The 20,487-nt window shown below is 37.9% G+C and overlaps 1 protein-coding gene across 3 annotated transcripts in view; it reads right to left on the minus strand.

The window, feature by feature from the left end:
• LOC126761112 (glycoprotein-N-acetylgalactosamine 3-beta-galactosyltransferase 1-like) overlaps nucleotides 1-14,855 on the minus strand; it is a 29,572-nt gene extending 14,717 nt beyond the window's left edge. Inside the window, exons 1-5 of one of the 3 annotated variants that reach the window (XM_050477058.1) lie at nucleotides 14,729-14,855; nucleotides 14,150-14,601; nucleotides 13,997-14,093; nucleotides 10,805-11,077; nucleotides 10,048-10,386 (exon numbers count right to left, since the gene is read on the minus strand). In XM_050477058.1, coding sequence (XP_050333015.1) covers nucleotides 10,180-10,386; nucleotides 10,805-11,077; nucleotides 13,997-14,093; nucleotides 14,150-14,601; nucleotides 14,729-14,773 — 1,074 coding nt within the window. In that variant the 5' untranslated portion in view covers nucleotides 14,774-14,855 and the 3' untranslated portion in view covers nucleotides 10,048-10,179. Of the gene's footprint in view, nucleotides 1-10,047; nucleotides 10,387-10,804; nucleotides 11,078-13,996; nucleotides 14,094-14,149; nucleotides 14,602-14,683 lie in introns of those variants that run through there. The other 2 variants (XM_050477057.1, XM_050477059.1) reach the window with 2 other exon arrangements.
• Nucleotides 14,856-20,487: the final 5,632 nt, after the last annotated feature.

The raw sequence follows: 20,487 nt of genomic DNA on the forward strand, positions 1-20,487 counted from the left end.
TCCACATTCTTATAGGAATCTCATAGCGAAGCCAATGCAATGCGACAATGGAATGCCTTTGAATGTCCAGTTCCTTATTTACCCAGATTCTTCCATAAAAGGTGAGTGAAAATCATACACACTTGCATATATGCACACTCATATTTGTATAGGCAAATACCCGCATTCATAATGAAATACCCACCTGTGAAAATAAATAAAGAAGAATACCTTATTTCAGGAATTTGTCATGCAAGTGTTTTTTTTATTGTGAGTCGGCCGCTATAGGTCACTTCACTTTAATATTCGAATTAGGAATTGATGATATTTCATAAAGGCTTAAAAATGTGGTCTTTCTATAAACTAATCAATTTATATATAAACACGAAGTATTAACCCGAGACCTATTAAGTCTTGAAGGGAAAAACCTACCTCTCAACCGCGTCTGCTTCCAAGAAAAAAATAATTGAATTTCTGGAACAAGTAAAATTTACAAAGAAGCAGAGAAGTACTTGCTTAAACTGGATGAGTGACAACTATTTCTTCGAATTCGTTGTGTCCTTATGCCTGACAATCATTAATACAAGCACATATTAAAAATTAGAGAGCTCATGTAACGGATTTTTCAATAAGAGCGCTACAAAAGTTTCAAATAAAACAAAAACGGTTGGGGACATCAATGAAATTCTTTATTCCTATGAAAGTACATTCGCTGCCATTATGTAAGGAAATCGATTTCTTTTGCATGGCCACCATGGGCACGTTTGTGGAAGTCCAGAGGCTGAACCCAATTTTCGACGGTTTTCAAGCATAAATCAGCCGATACTGTTGCAATTTCACGTGCGATATTCGTACGAAGTTCATCAATCGTCGCTGGTTTGTTGACATAGACCATAGACTTGATGTAGCCTCACAGGAAATAGTCTAACGGCGTTAAATCGCACGATCGTGGCGGCCAATTGACTGGGCCGTTCATCAAACTTGGTGTTCAATAAATCGATTGTGACATTCGCTGTGTGGCTTGTGGGTCCACCTTTTGAAACCACATATTCTTTAAGCCGGTATCATCCAATTCGGGCCAAATGAATTCGATTATCATTGACCGGTAGTGATCCCCATTCACAGTAACGTGCCGGTCTTGATTATCAAGGAAGAATTGCGGCCCAATGACACCGCCGGCCAATTAAGCCGCACCAAACCGTATTTTTTCGGGATGCAATGGTGAGTCGTGGAGTACGTGTGGATTGCTGTCTGACCAACATGCATATTTTGCTTATTGACGAAGCCATTCTGCCAAAAATGAGGCTTATCGCTTCAGATGATTTTTCAATGAAAATCCGGATCATTTTCTAGTAGTTGTTTCGTCAATTCACGAACATACGAGGATTGCGGTGGTCAAGCGGCTTCAGTTCTTGCGTCAATTTGATCTTGTAAGGATGTAAGCCAAAATCATTTCGCAAAATTCGCCACAACGACGTTACAGAGATGTCCAAAGCTTAAGAACGACGTGTGAGAGATTAATTTGGGTCTACTTCAATTGATGCGCTAGCGGAAGCGATATTCTCGACACTAAGGGCACTTCTTTGTCTCATTGGATCGAGAACATTTTGTACTGTGCCTTTGGATTTAAATTTTTCCACTAGACGCTCAATTGTTGATCTGACAAGATGAGTATGACAAATATAAATTGAACGTAGCGCTCTTAAAGTTGAGGCACTGACTCCGAATTTCGGCAGTAAATTTTAATAATTTCGACCCGTCATTGGATCGTATATCTTTCCATGAAGAAATGGCAAACCTTGCTGAAGAGAAATGTCAAAAGAGCGGAAAAAATATAGCGTCGTTTGCTGTCTCTATCGGTCTACTTTTGTACCGTCGTTTTGAAAAAACCCGTTAAATATAATCTGAATATCGTAAAAAGCTTTCCACTCATCATTATCCAGACGCGACAATTCATAATGGAAAGACTTACTCCAAAAAACCATTTTCAAATTGTGCAAATTTATTACCAAAATAATGGTTCAGTACGTCAAAGCATCCAACACTGCATCCAATATTCGGTTGACATAATCGCACAGGTAGGTAGGTAATTCGAGACCCATGGATTAGCTTAGCATCACGATGCCCCTAACGGATAACGCGCATCATCGGAGATGACTTAAAGTGCGCACCGAAGTCTCTATTGTTGCTGTGAAGCAAAATGCCAGAGACAACCGAAAGGAGTTTATCCGCTATCGCATCACTTTTGGTATAATAGGAATGTAGATAAACAAAATTATCACATTTTAGGTTATGATAATCCACAAGCCATTGTTGAAACATCCTGCAAAAGTCACTGTTTGGTGTGCTTTAACAACAGAGGGAATCAGTAACTCATATTTCTTAAAAATGAGGCCGCACATAATGTTAAAATGAATGAAGAACGCTATTGAGCCATAAATAATAACTTTTTTCTGCCTGAATTGGAGGATGTTGATGTGGAGGACCTTTGGTTTAAACAATACGGCATTATAACTAAACAATGAATTTATTGATGAAACTTTTAACGAGGGCAATATATCGCATCGTGGGCCTTTGGCGTCACCGGTAAGATCATGCAATTTAACACTCCTCCTGAACTTTTTTTAGTGAAATTATATGAATTAGCTTGTTTTCATAGTCAAGCAAAAGACGATTGACGCCATGGTAGAGAATATTCGGGGCGTCATTGCTGACATATGACCCCAATTGCTGCAAAGAGTGGTCGAAACTTGGGCCTCTCGATTGAAATTTATTTATATTGGTATTTTTAAACTTACAGGGAGCCAAAAAATATAATAAATAATAATCGCCTTTGCCGGAAATATTCTATGGATTATTCTAAACAGCTTTGCATAAGGGAATATGAATCTAAACCCGAATTACGTGCGCTTAGCTTTTTAATTAAAGGCTATAAAGGATATTGTAAAACTAAAAATCTGAATAATCGGTTACACTCCTGATATGTGATATAGTTATTTGATCTGTCCAATTCCAAAAAATTAACAATAGAATGCCAAAATACATTTATACATTAAGTTTCATACAAATATCACAAAAACTGACAAATACATTTTTATAATCTTAAAAATTATACTTTACCTAAAACATCGGTTGCTCTAAACCGGTTTAAGACTCACATTTTCTTATGAATAGTTGTTTAGAATGATCCGTATTTCTCTCATACGCGATTTTATAAAAAAAAACTGAGCCCGCTCTGAACAATGTACATATACAAAGTTACAGACTTAAAATCACCTAGTAGTTCTTGACTCTTTGGAAAAGTAATTGCTTCCGTAGTTCCCTTAGAGTGCGACTGCAAGAATCCTTGCCATATGAATATGTTAAGATACGAAGCAACTTCACTTACTTACCCTCTACTACTACAGTTGTGAGTAAATAATTTAGGACTTAACGGGATTGGAAGTATATCAACGCATATATAAATATGAAATATTCTTCTTCTTCTTAATTGGCGTAGACACCGCTTACGCGATTATAGCCGAGTTAACAACAGCGCGCCAGTCGTTTCTTCTTTTCGCTACGTGGCGCCAATTGGATATTCCAAGCGTAGCCAGGTCCTTCTCCACCTGGTCCTTCCAACGGAGTGGAGGTCTTCCTCTTCCTCTGCTTCCCCCGGCGGGTACAGCGTCGAATACTTTCAGAGCTGGAGTGTTTCCGTCCATTCGGACAACGTGACCTAGCCAGCGTAGCCGCTGTCTTTTCGCTGAACTATGTCAATGTCGTCGTATATCTCGTACAGCTCATCGTTCCATCGAATGCGATATTCGCCGTGGCCAATGCGCAAAGGACCATAAATCTTTCGCAGAACTTTTCTCTCGAAAACTCGCAACGTCGACTCATCAGTTGTTGACATCGTCCAAGCCTCTGCACCATATAGCAGGACGGGAATTATGAGTGACTTATAGAGAGAAATATTACCAGTTCATATTATACACTATATCTCTGTTGACAGATCTTGCGCATTTTGGCTTGTACCCACATTTTAAGGTGAAAGCAGTGGTGAACGGAATAAGAAAGAATTTTGTTGCTGCTGACTACAGGAATACAGGCTATAGGAAAGCAATAGTTTCGGTAGTGTTTGGACGAATAATATATTCACTTTAAACTTTGTACGAATGAAAATACAATTTTATCGTGCTCTAAATTTTAACCATCAATAACTTTAACAAAAAAAAAATTTTGACGAAATATTTATACCACGGGGTATGTGTCTAGTCCCCTTCCCAATTAACTGCTATTTTCAAAATCGGTGATTTTTCGAAATTTTCATGGACCACTTGACGTGGTTTGACCCAACACTCAGAACTCAACATGTTTAGGAAATAATATTCTTCACTCTGATAAATGATGAAGATCATAGATATTTTCTTTTCTTTTGGTACAGAATAATTTTAGGTTCAAGGGAACTGTCATAAAATAATTTCGATGCTGAAAGTGATTCATTACGATACCGCCAGAGAAGCATACAGAAGATAGAGAGGCGAGTAGTAAAAACAACTAAAATTTAGTTAAACATAACAGATCGATTGAATAGTCTCCGGACTGAAAGAATTAAATCCATATGATTTGTACTTGTAGTTAGCCCTAACCTTCAAAAAGCGCGTGTACTATAAATTTGACAGCTGTTGGATCATTAGTTTGTGAGTTATATCATTTTAAGTGAAACAACTTTTGTTGTTATGAAAAAATTGATAAACCGGTTTTCACATGCTGGAAAAATATTGCTTTTCGAAGGGAATAGATACAGTGAAGCAAAAACTTGGCTTATTGACGAGTTCCCCAACATTGCCCCAGGAAAATCAACCATCAAAGATTGATATGCAAAGTTTAGACGTGGTGAAATGAGCACCGAAGACGATGAACGCAGTGGACGTCCAAAAGAGGTTGTTACCGACGAAAAAATCTAAGAAATCCACAAAATAGTTCTGAATGACCATAAAGTGAAGTTGTTCGAGATAGCTGGCGCTCCAAAGATATCAGCAGAACGTGTACAACATATCATTCACGAATATTTGGGTATGAGAAAACTCTGTGCAATGTGAGTGCCGCGCGAGCTCTTTTTTGACAAAACACAACGAGGAGTTAACGATTCGGAGCAGGGTTTGGAGGTGTTCAAGCGTAATAAACCCGAGTTTTTGCGTCGATATGTGACACTGGATGAAACATGGTTCCATCATTTCAAACAGACGTTCAATCGCTCCAAAGCGTGGAAAAATGCAACAGGTTATGGCGTCTGTATTTTAAGATGTGCATGGCATAAGTTTTATTGACAACCTTATAAAAGGAAAGACCATCAACAGCGACTATTTACATAAGTTATTGGGCCATTTTAAGAACGAAATTGCCGAAAACGGCAGCATTTGAAGAAAAAGAAAATGCAGTATCACCACTTCAATGCACAATGTCACAAGCCAGTGAAAACGATAACAAAAATCCATGACTTTGGCTTTGAACTGCTTTCGTATCCACCATATTTCCAGATCTGGCCTCCAAGCGACTTATTCCTGATCTCAGATCTCAAAAAAGCTCTCGCTGGGAAGAAATTTTCTTCGCCTGACAACTCAGAACGCGGCAGTTCAGAGCAAATTCCACTGCATTTGCTGAGAGAATACTATTTTGTCTCGGCATTATTATTATTTATTCAATTATTTCGAAACCTTTGCTCACCTTTTTAATACCCAATCTAGTCGTGCGCCTGTAACAGTATTGTAATGCAAATCTCGAACACACGCTCAAACAAAAGCTACCAAAAAGTACGCGAGTCAAATGAAATCGTGATTTGCATTTTAATCACTTACAAGGTTGTCAAATGGGAAATACAAAATGAACGTCACGTAAACAAAAAATAGGCTTGCGAAACCAGTTTGCTGCCTGCATATTATGCCCCCTGCAGCAGCAACCCTGCGCATTACACAAGCTACACTGACATGTGGTAAGTTAAAACTCAGAGAACATATGTACGAATTGGAAAGCATCATCGACGCTATCAAGCTGTTGTAAAATTGGTAAATGAAATATGTAAAAATATTTCAAATGAAAATCACAAACCTTCGGCAAATGAGTGTTTGCCTGCATAACGAGTTTTTACCCGGAGTGTTTAGTAACAAAGCAGGCAAGCGCGCCTGTGAGTATGCTAACACATGTGCAGATCTATGATTGTCAGCGCGCGCGCACACATAAGCAACGCAGCTTTCTAATAACAAAAGCGCGTAACGAAAAGATATGCAAATTGTGTAGAGATTAAGCGCAAACCCTTCGCGCACACGAAATTCCAGTTGGAAACGAGCGAAGTGTGCCCAACCCTTAACAACAGACATTACGCATGCTTAACGAACCGGTTACGCAGACACGTCCCGAAAAAAAAACGCCAAGACTTGTAACGAAATGCAATTACGTGCCGACCTAATGAGCGCTTAGAAAGCGCCGCTTTTTTCCAGCTTTTTTGTTGTGCTGTTGAAGAAAACTCGTTGTAATGAACTTGCGAACACGCCGGCGCGTCGACGCGCTATAAATATGTACGACAGCAATGCGGACACCTTTGAAATTCAAATTTATTGGTGTGCTGATATATGAACGCGTATGTTTGTGTGCGCGCGCTTAACTCTTTCGGCTGAAAATAAACAAAAATTAAAACATTTATTTGCTTTAATTACCAAGCGACACGCCGCGGCATGACGCGCGCCAGCAAAGGTGGAAATTTCAATGCGGACTGCTTATTGTGTCGAATTTTCCTACCTTTTTTCAACACCGCAGTGCTAGTAGCAACGTCAGCTGTGTAGCCTGGCAGGCATATCTGACGCGCGCGCATAGTTAAGAGCTCGTAAATCCTGCAGTCAACATGAAGGCGCTACGCGTGCCATGCCACCACTGCGGATTCTGCATACAACGTTGGAACAGCGGCGTACAAACGAGCGACCCTCAGCTTTTCCTTCAAACTGATGAGGAGCGCTTCGCATAGCGCCGCTTCATTTTCACATTTCATGTCCATAAATAACAAAAAGTGCACAAAAAATGCGCTGAAAATTAAGTAGAGTACAATACACTTACGCGCACCCTTGATACATACACATACACACATGAACATACGCGCATGCATGAGCGTTTGGAATCTCCCCAGGTAATTTTCACGTGTGCGTCACGTTTTATGTGATTTTCCGGTTCACTCATAATCTTTGGCACTACAGCTGTGTGCGTGTGTCTGTTTGGCGCTTGGCGACGCGTGCCACCACTGCTCGTACAGCGCGACACCGCAATGCGACCGGCCGCAGCAAAATGCAAACGCGGACGCGCCGCAACAATGATAAATTGGCGAACGTCAATGCGCAGCGCCGCGCTGCTGTGATCGAAGGCGCAAAATGTGTGTTTGAACCACGCGCCACATGATAAATTGCCACATGCCACTCGCAGCACACAAAGCCATGCAACGCCACTACTGCCAATGCCACACAGCCACTATTACGAACGGGCGCACGGGCGCACGAACGGAGGGCACACTCTTAAGTGTTTGTTCTTTTTATTGCATGCAGTAGTTGCACGATTGCTCTGTTGCCATTCTGCCTTTTTTTTGCAGTTCCTCTTCGCTTTAATATGAAGGTATGTGCTTGCGTTTCTCAAGTCGCTGTGGATTAAGAGTTAACGTTGCGCACTGCAGAGTTCAACTTTGTAATTGGATATCGGTACAGGCGTTCAACATGCGAACGTCAACTGGTGCGTCCGTGTATACAACGCTCCCTTCATACCGGCTGCATACTTAAGTGATAATCGAAAAGATGGATTTTGCACACGCATCCGCGGGAGAAGAATCATGAAAAATTGCTTCGTTCAGTGGGTGATTTTCCATGTGCAGACTCCTCGTCCGTTTTTGCTACGCGGCAAGCAATTCAAATGACGGATTTGCCAGGAAACTCAATGGCAAGACTTTAAAGGAGTTAAGGGGAGTTTTGGGTGTGCGAAAAAGGGTGTGTTTCATACCTCAGTAAGTTGGCATGACTTCTTATGTCAAACAGTTTTAAATTTGCTTGTAATTATATGTAATCAATCAATCAGAAATTTGATTATATCGGTGATTTTTTAAAGAGCTTGATAACTTTTTTAAAAAAAAAAACGCATATAATTTGCAAAATCTCATCGGTTCTTTATTTGAAACGTTAGATTGGTTCATGACATTTACTTTTTGAAGATAATTTCATTTAAATGTTGACCGCGGCTGCGTCTTATTCGGAAATGGGCAACTTTTTCGAGATTTCGGCCGGAATAGCCCGAATTTCTTCGGAAATGTTGTCTTCCACCGCTGGAATAGTTGCTGGCTTATTTCTGTAGACTTTAGACTTGACGTAGCCCCACAAAAAATAGTCTAAAGGCGTTAAATCGCATGATCTTGGTGGCCAACTTTCGGGTCCATTTCTTGAGATGAATTGTTCTCCGAAGTTTTCCCTCAAAATGGCCATAGAATCGCGAGCTGTGTGGCATGCGCCATCTTGTTGATCATGAGATAACGGTCGCCTCAAACATTTAAATGAAATTATCTTCAAAAAGTAAATGTCATGAACCAATCTAACGTTTCAAATAAAGAACCGATGAGATTTTGCAAATTTTATGCGTTTTTTTTTAAAAAAAAGTTATCAAGCTCTTAAAAAATCACCCGATATAAGAAGTGATTTTATGTTGCGCTAACTAAGGGTTAGTTATATATAAATGGAAATTTCTTCCAACAGCACTGAAGACGAAATGTTTTTGTGTTGAGTATTAAAAATATTTTTTTGATATTTTCAAGCTTATAAAATAATTTTATGACATATGTATGTATTTGTATAATATGGGTGTGTCTGAAATTCACGATAAAATTTTCATATTTTGTACATAAGTATATACATACCTATATAAAGCTGATCCATTTCGAGATTCCCAACTTTTTTAAAGAAAAAAACTCAGAAACTTCAGACTTAATAGGGAATGTTTATTATCATTCAAAAGACATTCTTTCGCATTTATTTTTGAAGATTATCTCTTTCAAACGTTGGCCGCGACTACGTCTCAGATGGTCCAACCGTTGCATCGAAATTTCGATTATCTGTTCAAGCATTTCGAATAAAAACTAGCGAATGACACGCGTGATATTTTACTCCAAGGCCTGAACCGAAGCGGGATTGTCCAAATAAACTTTAGTCTTTACATATCCCCACAGGAAAAAGTGTAACGATGTGATATCACGCGTTCTTGGTGACCACTCGACCAGCCCAAAACGTGAAACAATTTGCTCACCGAAGTGTTCTCTCAATAAATCCATTGATTGATGCGATCTGTGGGAAGTGGTGCTTGTTGAAACCAAACATCGCCGAGATCACGAGCTTCAATTTCAGGCATCAAATAGTCGGTTATCATATCCCGATAACGGTCGCCATTGACGGTTACGTTCTCTCCGGCATCATTTTTAAAGAAATATGGACCGATAATACCACCGGCCCACAAACTACACCAAACCCTTATTTTTTCTGGATGAAATAACAGCTCTTGAATCTCGCATCGCTCACTTCTGCGATAAGCTACATTTGGAGACTGCCAAATGTGGGTTTGGAATTGCACGACCAAGCATATCCAAAAGATCGAATCGAGCAAGAATGCGGAGAGATCGAAGGTCGTCTTCAACGATCTTTCGAGCGTCTTTGAAGGCTTTAAACCACTCGTAGGCTTGTGTTTTTGATAAAACTGAATCATCGTAAGCCTTTTCCAACATTCGGAACGATTCCGCACACAAAATTTGGTTAGAAATACAAAATTTGAGACAAATTCTTTTTTTGAGCTTTTTATCCATTGTAAAATTCGCATCACACTACCGAGATGTATTGCTATAAGCAGCTGCTGTAAACAAACTGGTTGACAAATCGAGTTCATATTTGGCAAAGTAATTAAGGACAGTCTACCAACTTAGCAAAATACAATTTTTCGAAATATCATTTACCCGAGGAATTTAATTACAATTCCCGGGTGGTTTTTTGTCCCAATGTAAAAAACAAAAAAAAAAAAACATTTCATATTATAAAGTTAAAAACATTCTATTATTCACACGATTATAATAAGGTACAAAAAGGTATACAAAATTGACAGCTGCTAATTGATCTCATAGCTATTTTACTTAGAATAAAATAAACGACTTTGCAACTAATCCTCATCCTTGAAAATGTTATTGGACAATTCGTGCTGCCATTTCTTCATCAGCGCCGACATGTTGGCTTTCGCAGGCAAAGTGTGCGCCACATTGCCCACACCAAAGGGACGCAATTCATAGAGGAAATACTCCAAAACGTAGAACTCCTTCGGCTTAATGTAATGAAACGAAATGGCACTGCGCGAACAACACTGCAAATTCTGAAATTCAAATGCGAAAAGAAAGCAAAATAAAGTCGAAAAAAATCTCATTAAAAAGAAAGGATAAAAGCGCTTCCTTCAAATGTTGTTATAAACACACACACACCGAGAGGCAAATTAAGCAGTTGAAGTTTATATAAAGCTTGGCAGCGCGAATAAAAGCAATTTGGCAAATCTAACAAAATTAAACGAGCAATAAAAATAACAAGCGAGTAAGTAATTAATCTCCATTCGACAGCCGACAGTCGACAGTTGCAATTTCTTGCTCCACTACTCGTGCCAACACGGCCACCCAACAGCTGCACTACACCTAACCTCACTCTAAACTATACCAGCACACTTTCGCATTCGCACTCACACACGCGTCTCTCTCTCTCCTCAGCACTCTCTGTGTGTATGTTTCGTGTGTCCAACTGACCTTATCGCGTTTGTAGAACAGGTATAATGGATACCATTCCGACGTATCGACAGGTATCAGATGTATCGGCGCCAATGGATGGAAGCGTTCGGCGCCCTCATCGTCGCGCGCATCGCCCGCCACAACGCCAGCATTCTGCAAACAAATACCCATCTCTTTGTCCTCGGAGAGTTGATTTTGCGAGCACGCCGTGCTGTTGGCGGCAGCGACCTCGGCAAAGCGACGCAACGCGGCACGGCTGAGCACGTAACCGGCACCACCAGACATGTAACCCTAATTTCGCCAACCAAAAAAAAGAAACGTACAAAAACAATAAAAATCAACAACAACAACAAGGCATTGCAAAAATATAGTACAGATGAAAATGAAATAAAGGAATCAGTATAAAAGCAAATGCCAAATTTGTGCAAATATGTGAATATTGCGCGCGACAGCAAATATTGCGCGAGCATACATTTGCTTGACACACACACACACAGTCTTCCAAATATATACACACACATCTATACGAAATATAACGATGTATGTGTAGCGCTAGTGTCAGTACGCGCGCTTGACTCACGCGTGCCGTGAGAGTGTGGGAATGGCCGCTGGGTGGTGGCTGGCAATCCGTTGCACGAGCAGTTAATGTTGTATGCGTTTAACGGTGATTTTTGGGAATGTCTGCAGGTACCGCTATGCTCGCAATTTTGGTTATGTTAGACAAATAAGTAAATATGTGTGTGTGTGGTTTGGTGTGTGATTGTGTTGCTTGGTTGTGTGATGGCGTTTGCCAAGCAAATATTTGCCATTGGGTCACACGCTGTACACAGAGCAATTTAAACAACACACGAATCCTTTACGTTCCTTTATTTGTGGTGCATGTGAGACGCCTGGGCAACGTATGGTAAATACACATTACAATTCATATTTTCAAATTTTGTGAAATGTAGAAGCAACTTCAAGCAAGTTAGTGGCTTCTCAGTTTGAACGTTTATTTAATTAAATATTGAAGATTCCAAGAGTGGCCAGGTACTTCTTCACCTGGTCTTTCCAACGGAGCAGAGGCCTTTCTCTTCCTCTGCTTCTCCCGGCGGATACTACGTTGAACACTCTCAGAGCAGGACGGGGATGATGAGTGACTTGTCGAATTTGGTCTTTGTTCGTCGAATCCTCTCTCGTCGAGTCTCTCTCTACTTCTCAATTGCCTACTCAGTCCAAAGTAGCACCTGTTCGCAAGAGTTATTCTGCGTTGGATGTCAAGGCCGACGTTGTTGAAGTTAGGGCTGGTTCCAAAATAGACGAAATTAGGTACGACTTCGAAGCTATGACTGTCAACAGAGACGTGAGAGATGCGACGACTGCTTCTTTGATGACAGAAGAAATTTCGTCTTGCCCTTGTCAGTCAGTCAATTTACACAGCCAGTATTAAAAAGGTTCAATCAGTACACTCGATAGAACCTTATATGCGATGTTGAGAACGCCAATCCCACGGTAGTTGGCACAGATTGCGGGACTCCCTTATTGTGGACTGTGCAAAGTACTCTTAAATTACAAATAAGTTCTTCGCCGCCGTATTTGAATAGCTCGGCCGGCTATCCAATGGATCCCGCCGCTTTGTTGTTCTTCAGACGGGTAATTGATATTTGTATATACATATCAACCCAAAGAACTGCGCCGGCTTGGCGCCCAGAATGAATCAAGTCAATTTTTGATCAGCCGTTCAAGTGTAGACATTATTCCAGTGAGGGTGTGCACTGTATCGCTCGGAACAGATGATAGTCAGAAGGGGCAAGGTTTGCAGCTATAAGAAGGGTTCATCAAAACTACCCAATGCATGTTTTCCAAATATTATTTAAAAGGTTTTGCTACATGAAGGCGAGCTTTGTCATGAATAAATGCCATTACCATAAATAGCGAGAGTTATAACACGGTGTTACAGACTTTTTTTCCCCATAATATGATGAAATTGACGGGGACGATCTCTATTTCCAACAAGATGGTACGCCGCCTCATGTTTCACGTCTAAACATGGGCACAAGATCCCGCGATTTAACACCACTAGATTATTTTCTTTGAAAATATGTTAAATCAAAGGTTTGCGCCAATCAAACAGTAACACTCTAGGAACTCGGGAGGCTCGAACACAACATTCCGCCCACTATTATATCGACCTAAATGGTGCATAGTTGACCGAAATCGGAACAGTCTAACATTGCGAAATAAAAGTTAAGTTAGGTTAGCTAAGTTTGGTATGTCAGTGAGCCACGTATAAACCAGTTTAGGTCCTTTGCGACACCAGATTGAGTTCAGTTGCTTGGTCCATGAGGAGTAGTCATCCTTTAGGTTGCCTGCACTTGACGCGAATTTTAACACACCCTGTGGCCTCACTATCGATATTCATCCAGTGTATCATACCGTGGAAACCCCAGATGCTTACAGCGCAGTCTTGCTAATGCGAGACAAATGCGCAAGAGCTGCTCCATTGCTTTCCTAGTGCCTTGCTCTAGACATTTCCTGCTGTCTTCTCGATCTGTCAGCCCCATTCTGCGTCCGTGTGTCGCCACCAGACACTGATCAGTTAGTATTCCGATTATGTTTCTACGGTCTCTTTTATTGAGTGCCAATAGGAATTTTGTGAACTTCCGATCCACCTGGGTGCAAGGTAGCTCATTCTATCGGGTTTTGAATTTCTTTACCATGCTTCTGTCCAGATGCTCGTATAAACAATGCATGGGTTTCCCAGTGTTGATCACGTTTTCGGGTATTAGCCATTTTTGGCAATATCGTCCACTATTTCATTGCCGTCGATGCCTTTGTGACAGAGCTATGCCCGAAGGTTCTATATGTAAATTCTCCTGCAGCCAGCAGTCGTCCCGGCAGGTGGCAGATTTAGTACAGTTCAAGGGCCGTCGTTGGAGTTCTTCTTACAGCTCCCGTTATGAGCAGCGCAGCGAGCCTCTGAAGCTTTTCAATTAGCTTCCGCTAGGTGGATTTCCGTATGCCTGTTCCCTTATACTGATTAACCACTTAGTATCCTTCTTCCAAAAAGTCTGCTTATCCGAGCTTGTAATCTACACCATATGTTAAGGGCCGTCGCTGTCGGATAATATTGTAATCACATTTAAGGAAGTGAGCTTCACGATGCAAACTTTTCAGTCCCTCTTTATAAAAGCGAAATTAAAAAACAAAATTAGACACACAACGATTTACCTGCTTAACAAATGGATGAAATTTACAGCCGAAATAGACCGGAGCATCTGGAGAAAATTGATATAGGAACGCGCGCAAATTCTCCATTATAAAGTAACTGAAAGCCAACAATAAAGTAAAAAATGCGAAAACAAAGCGCGCGCATCAACGCACCTATCATCGTCGGCTTTGAGAAACCAATCCGCCTCATCCGCATGATGTTCGTAAATATACTTGAAGGCCGCGCGTGTCTTGTACCACAAATAATCACGACCCTCGGGCACATCCAAGACCACAGTATCTAAGAAACTATCCGCTTTAGTGCTCATGAAGAGCAACTTATTGCAGCGTTTACCCCACGTGTTCCTTATATGCACAGCACGCTTCAAATGGTTCTCCGGCATGGTCATAATCCAGCACAGCACACGAGTATTATTGAACAAAAACTCCGGAAGTGCTTCGGCATCCTGCGCCGACGTCAGCGACTGTGTGAAATTTGTGTAATTCAGCCGCACATTGCTGCTCAGTTGCTGCAGCTTGACGTAATCCCAGAAGTCCGTGAGGCGTACACCAACAATCAAGCCAATCAGCAAACAAACGACATTTCTAAAGAACATATTCGGGAACTTGTTTTCCCGTTACAGTGTAATTATTATTGCGCATAAATAGTAAATCTTCACAAAATATTAGTAAAAACTGGATGCTCACTTTCACTCTCAAGTGCAGCGTAATCTTTTTGAGTTTAACACCTACGTAAACAGCAGCAGCAGCGAAGACGTAAGTCCAGCCACCTTTCATTCACATTATTTCACCGACCGACTACACAACAGTAAATCCGAGAACCACAAAGCGCGCCAATACGATCGACCCAACTTGTGGTCCAGCTGAAAGTCAACTGAGTCATTGGTATGCGATCATCTCAAGTATTTCGTCTTAAAGTTTTCGTTCGCTCTTCAGCATGCCGCATTCTCTGAGCCTCTCATTGTGATCAACAACTGCGAGCGAACTCTTAGCTTTGAACTTGAAAGGCCTAAAAATACCAGCGCGTCACATTCCAAAACAAACCAAAACTTGGTCAAAAATTATGGACTGAAATGGAATGGCATGGAAGAGTAAGCAGCATTGACAGTGTGATGCTCAAAAGCAAATAATAAACAAATAATATATCGACGCTCGTTGCTCGCTGCTTTGCCCGCAAAGTTTATTTGGCGTTTCAAGCTCCGTTGAGCCAAAAACCGGTTCGTCTCAGTGTCGAATTTGAATATATGTAAATAATAATAAAGCACGAGCATGCTCGTTGTGAATTGCATATAACAAATATCCAAAGAATTCTGACTAAAAATATATAAACAATCTTTACGAAAAATTAATATGCGATACCAGTTGATGGCTAACGACTATTATGAGCTCGGGCAAAATCGCTAAAACGATTAAAACGTCAATTAAAAAGATAAATCAAAAGAAACTCTTCGGCAAAACATTTGTCATGTCTGTCAGACATTTCTTCTTTTCGCTATTTGGCGCCAATTCGGGATACCACCTGATCTCTCCAACGGAGTGGAGGTCGAATACTTTCAGAGCTGCAGTGTTCTCTTCCATCTGGACAATATGACCTAGCCAGCGCAGCCGCTGTCTCTTCATTCGCTGAACTATGTCAATGTCGTCGTATAATTTGTGCAGCTCATCGTTTCATCGACTGCGATATTCGCCGTTGCCAATGCGCAAAGGACCATCAATCTTCCGTAGAAACTTTCTCTCGAAAACTTGTCCGACGCCGATTCATCATATGATGTCGTTGTCCATGCCTCTGTACCATATAACAGAACGGCATGATGAGTGACTTGTAGAGTTTGGTCTTTGTTTGTCGAGAGAGGACTTTACTTTTCAATTGCCTACTCAGTCCAAAGTAGCACCTGTTGGCAAAAGGGATTCTGCGTTGGATTTCAAGTCTGGGGTGTGATGGGGTATAGTTATGCTTCTGGGTAAGCAGTTACAGTTGTAGGACTATATCCAATTTCCACTCTTGCGTCCTCGCCGCGCCCCCGGGTAGCCAAAAGAGAGGAAGTTTCAGCTGAGCCACTCCAATATATTCAGTTTAAGGGTTCGCTGAAGTCTAATTGCAGCGTCGGTTCACCAGCGGTGCGGCTACGAGCGGGTCTTGAAACAAGCGGCTCGCTATATAAATGTGTTTAAAGCGAGTAGTAGCTCAGCGTTTGATACCCACATTATAAACCACTCACGATGAAAAGGAAAACTGTCGGTTATGTGCTGTTCTTATTTCGTTTTTAAGGACAACGGGCATAAGGCCGAATATTTTGGTTTCGAATTTCTTTGTGCTCCATAGAAGCCTGTATCACTCAATACATAAAAAATTCTGATTCCGTTTATTAGCTACGAGCATATGCTGTATCACATCCGTTTCAAATTGTTAAATAGACACCTCGGTTACTTCATCAGCTTCCTGGTTACCTTCGTTGCTCCGGAAATAAAGGGTATACAACTTTCGCAAGCATCTTGGCAACATATTTCACTCTGAAGTGGTCCTTGAGGATTTTGGTATGGGTATAACATCTTTGCTGTTTGATATTTTTAGAGAGAAAGCGACATCGCTTTGCTCTATGAACTCTTGAAAAGTTCCAAGGAGATCCGAAGTTTTCGAGCAAAATTTTGTTCAGCGATGAGGCCCATTTCTGGCTCAATGGGTAAAACAAGCAAAATTGCCGCATTTAGGACGAAGAGCAACCTGAAGAGATTCAAGAGCTGCCATTTCATTGAATTAAAGCAACGGTTTGGTATGGTTTCTGTGCCGGTGAGAACGTAACCGTCAGTAGCGACCATTATTGCGCCCCGATAACTGAAATTGAAGCTCGTGATCTCGGCAACGAGATGGCGTCACTTCCCACACATCGCATCAATCAATTGATTTATTGAGAGAACACTTTGATGAGCAAATGATTTCACGTTTTGGGCCGGTCGATTGGCCACAAAAACCGTGTGATATCAAACCGTTAAACTTTTTCCTGTGGGGTTATGTAAAGTCGAAAGCCTATGCGGACAATCCCGCTATGATTCAGGTCTTGGTGCAAAACATCACGCGTCATTCGCCATGTTACCAGTCGAAATTTTCGAAGGAATCATCGCCAATTGGACTCAACGGATGATCCATTTGAGACGTAGCCACAGTCAATATTTGGAAGAGATAATCTTCAAAAAATGCCAAATGCCAAAAAATGTTCTTTCGAATGATAATCAACATTCCCCAATATATTTAAAGTTTCTGTGGTTTTTCTTTCCAAAATTAGGGAACCTCAAAATGCATCAGAGAACTGCATAACTGTATACAAAAAATCGAAATTTCTTAAAAAAAAATATTTCAAATATTTAAATTTTCCCCACCAAAATCTTGAAACACAATTTCTATTCATTAAATTTATCCATATTAAATATATTTATTAGGTATTTAATTCTGTTGTTGTTATACACATTTCAATATTCATTATTTTTCATGCTTTTATATTCATTTTATTATATTAATTTTTAATATTAAGCTAATTCCTCATTACATTATTAAAATATTTTTGTATTTTTTAATTAATAATTATTATTATGTTTTTTTAGTATTTTTAATATTAACATTTCATCAGACATTTATACTGGTTCACATTCATTTCATATACTATTTCATACTCTGTGATTTTAATAATTCTGTTTTTTGTTGTTGTTTTTGTTTTTACATTTTAAATTGCTTTGCGCACTTGGCTCGCTGTTTAGCTTCTTTCTTCTTTTTTATGTTTATGCATTTATTTTCTGTTTTTATTTAAATATTTTTTGTTTACTATAGAAAAATGTAATAAACTGTTTGTAAGTTGACTTGTTGTTGTTTTCATCTTTGTTCTACTAATTTTACTGTATTTATACTTTAATTTGCATATAACTTTACTAAATTTGTTAGAATTATTTATTTTTTTATTTTTTGTTGTTTTCTACTATGTTTTGTTTCACTTACATATAAGTATATAATCGTATATAGTATTTTTTATATAGTTCATATATATTTTTTATTTATATTTCGTATATTTTTTATTTCTATTTCCTATATTTTTCATTTATATATTTAATTAATATTTTTATTTATATTTATTTTGTTGTTGTGTATGTACTTTTGCATTTTTTCTGCTTTGTTTGCATTTATTTTTGTTTTGTTTAAATGCGTTTCAATAAGTGCACTTGCCAATTTGTTGTTGTTCGCATTGCCTAAGCTATTTTTTTGTTAGCTTTGCTGAATTCTAACGAATTTATTTGTGGGTGTGTGTGTGTGTGATTATATAAAATTGTATAGCGGAAATTAATGATTCATTGTTGTATCTAAACAAAATATGTATTTTTGAGATTTTTGCAAATAGAATTTTGACAACTGCTCTGCTAGTATAACATAATAAGGGTGTATGTGTGTTTTGTGCCTTTTAAAATTTATTAAAAATTTTCATTACAACAAAAGAGTTAAAAGTTTGTTGGCAGTTCCAAAATATAAGTTATAATTTTAATTTCTAAAAAGAGTGAAGTTCACTTCTTGGCATTTGATAAAAAAATGAAAGTTTATATTTTGGCTGACCCTGTATACAACAATTTTTTTTTTTTAATTTATGCCATAAATATTGTTATTTCTGTTTTTGAGGCCACGAAATTCAAATTTGATACTAATTTGTATCTAAAACATACGCTAGGTGGCGCTGTGGTGCACATTTTTCTGTTTTTTCCGAGTTTTGATATTTGACTCTATATATAGCAAAAATTTAAAAAAATTTTAACAAATAGTCTTGTTTTGAGGTCACGAAATTAATTTTGTGCATTTATTTTTATCTAGAAAATACGCTTGGTGGTGCTGTGATGCAATTATTATATTTTTTAGCAATTTTGATATTTGATCGCACTGTATGCAGGCAAAATTTAAAAAAAAATCGAACCATATTTATTGTTATTACTGTTTTTGGGGCCCCGAGATTAATCTTTGATAAAAATTTTTAACTAAAACATACGCTAGATGGCGCTGTTGTGCAATTTTTTCTATTTTTCAAGAGTTTTGATATTTGGTGACCCTTTATATGGAAAAATGAGAAAAAATCGAACCACTAATACATTTATTTCTTTTTTTTTGTGATCACGGAATGCGTTTTTGCGGCTTATTTTTGTTTAAAAAAATACGCTAGGTGGGGCTGTGTTGCATTTCTTGCTATATTTTATGATTCTCGAACAAAAAATAGTCTTTCTAATTTTATTAGCGCTGAATAATAGTTTTGTAGATCAATTTTATTGCATGCAGATGATGTAATACAATTCATAACCTTACTTTTGTTTAGCACTACCGTTTATTTTTTTATTTCTTCCGTATTATACAGGTTCACCAACTTCAAATAAAAAGTATTAAAGTTTAAAAATTCTCCTCTTAACTCATTATATTATTATTTTTTATGCCACAGGGTGAATATAAACTTTCATTTTCTCTTGTTTGATCAAATGCAACTTTGTTATATAAATTATAATAAATTAAAAATATTTTTTTATAACGTTGTATGTATAACATGCAGTGTTTAAGAGTAACCACATAAATTTTTATAAACTCTATACATATACTTTTTTTTGTTTTAAGCTTTAATTCACTTTTGTTATTAAAGAAAAATTTTTCAATTTTTTGTTTAAGAATCTTCATTTTTACTTCAATTCATGAAATTCAGTTATTGTTTTTTAAAATATATTGAAATCAAAAAAAAAAATTTCACTTGAACAATTATTTTTAAATAAACTATTTTCCAACCAACTAATTGCCACCATAATAACATATGTATGTATTTACCATATATAACTTCATCAACACTTGCATAACATTAATAATAAATTTAGCACAAATTTTACAGATTTCCATTGTTTTTGCTATTTTCTAAGCATTAAACAAAATAACAAATATAATAATTACAATAATAAAAATTAAACAAATTAAATAAATGTTATGAGAAATTCATTTATGCACACAGCCTTAGACACTATTTATTTAATTTATAGAATATAAATAATGTAATGCGAAAATGAAGATAAAAATTAAAAAGTTTTAAATATTTCAGAATTAAGAGAAAATGTATTAAAAACAAAAATTTGCATTAATATTCTTTGCTTGTAGGTAAATAATTATTGTTTTATTATTTTTTTTTAAATTAAATTATTTTTTTTATTTTATTTGAATTAATTTTATTTTAAAATAAAATTTTGTTTTTTGAATTCGATTTTTTTTATTAAATTATATTTTTTTTAAATTAAATTATATTTTTTTTATTTGAATTAATATTCTTTAAAATTAAATTATATTTTTTATTAAATTAGTTTTTTTGTTATTGAAATTATTTTTTATTTAAATAATTATTTTTTTTATTAAATTATTATTTTTCATTATTAAAGAAAATATTTATCTTTTTTTGCTGAAATATTAAAAAAAAATTATTTACTGTAAAAAAAAAAAAAAC

This window comes from Bactrocera neohumeralis, chromosome 6 (genome assembly GCF_024586455.1).
Source record: "Bactrocera neohumeralis isolate Rockhampton chromosome 6, APGP_CSIRO_Bneo_wtdbg2-racon-allhic-juicebox.fasta_v2, whole genome shotgun sequence".
Classification (NCBI taxonomy): Eukaryota; Metazoa; Arthropoda; class Insecta; order Diptera; family Tephritidae; genus Bactrocera; species Bactrocera neohumeralis.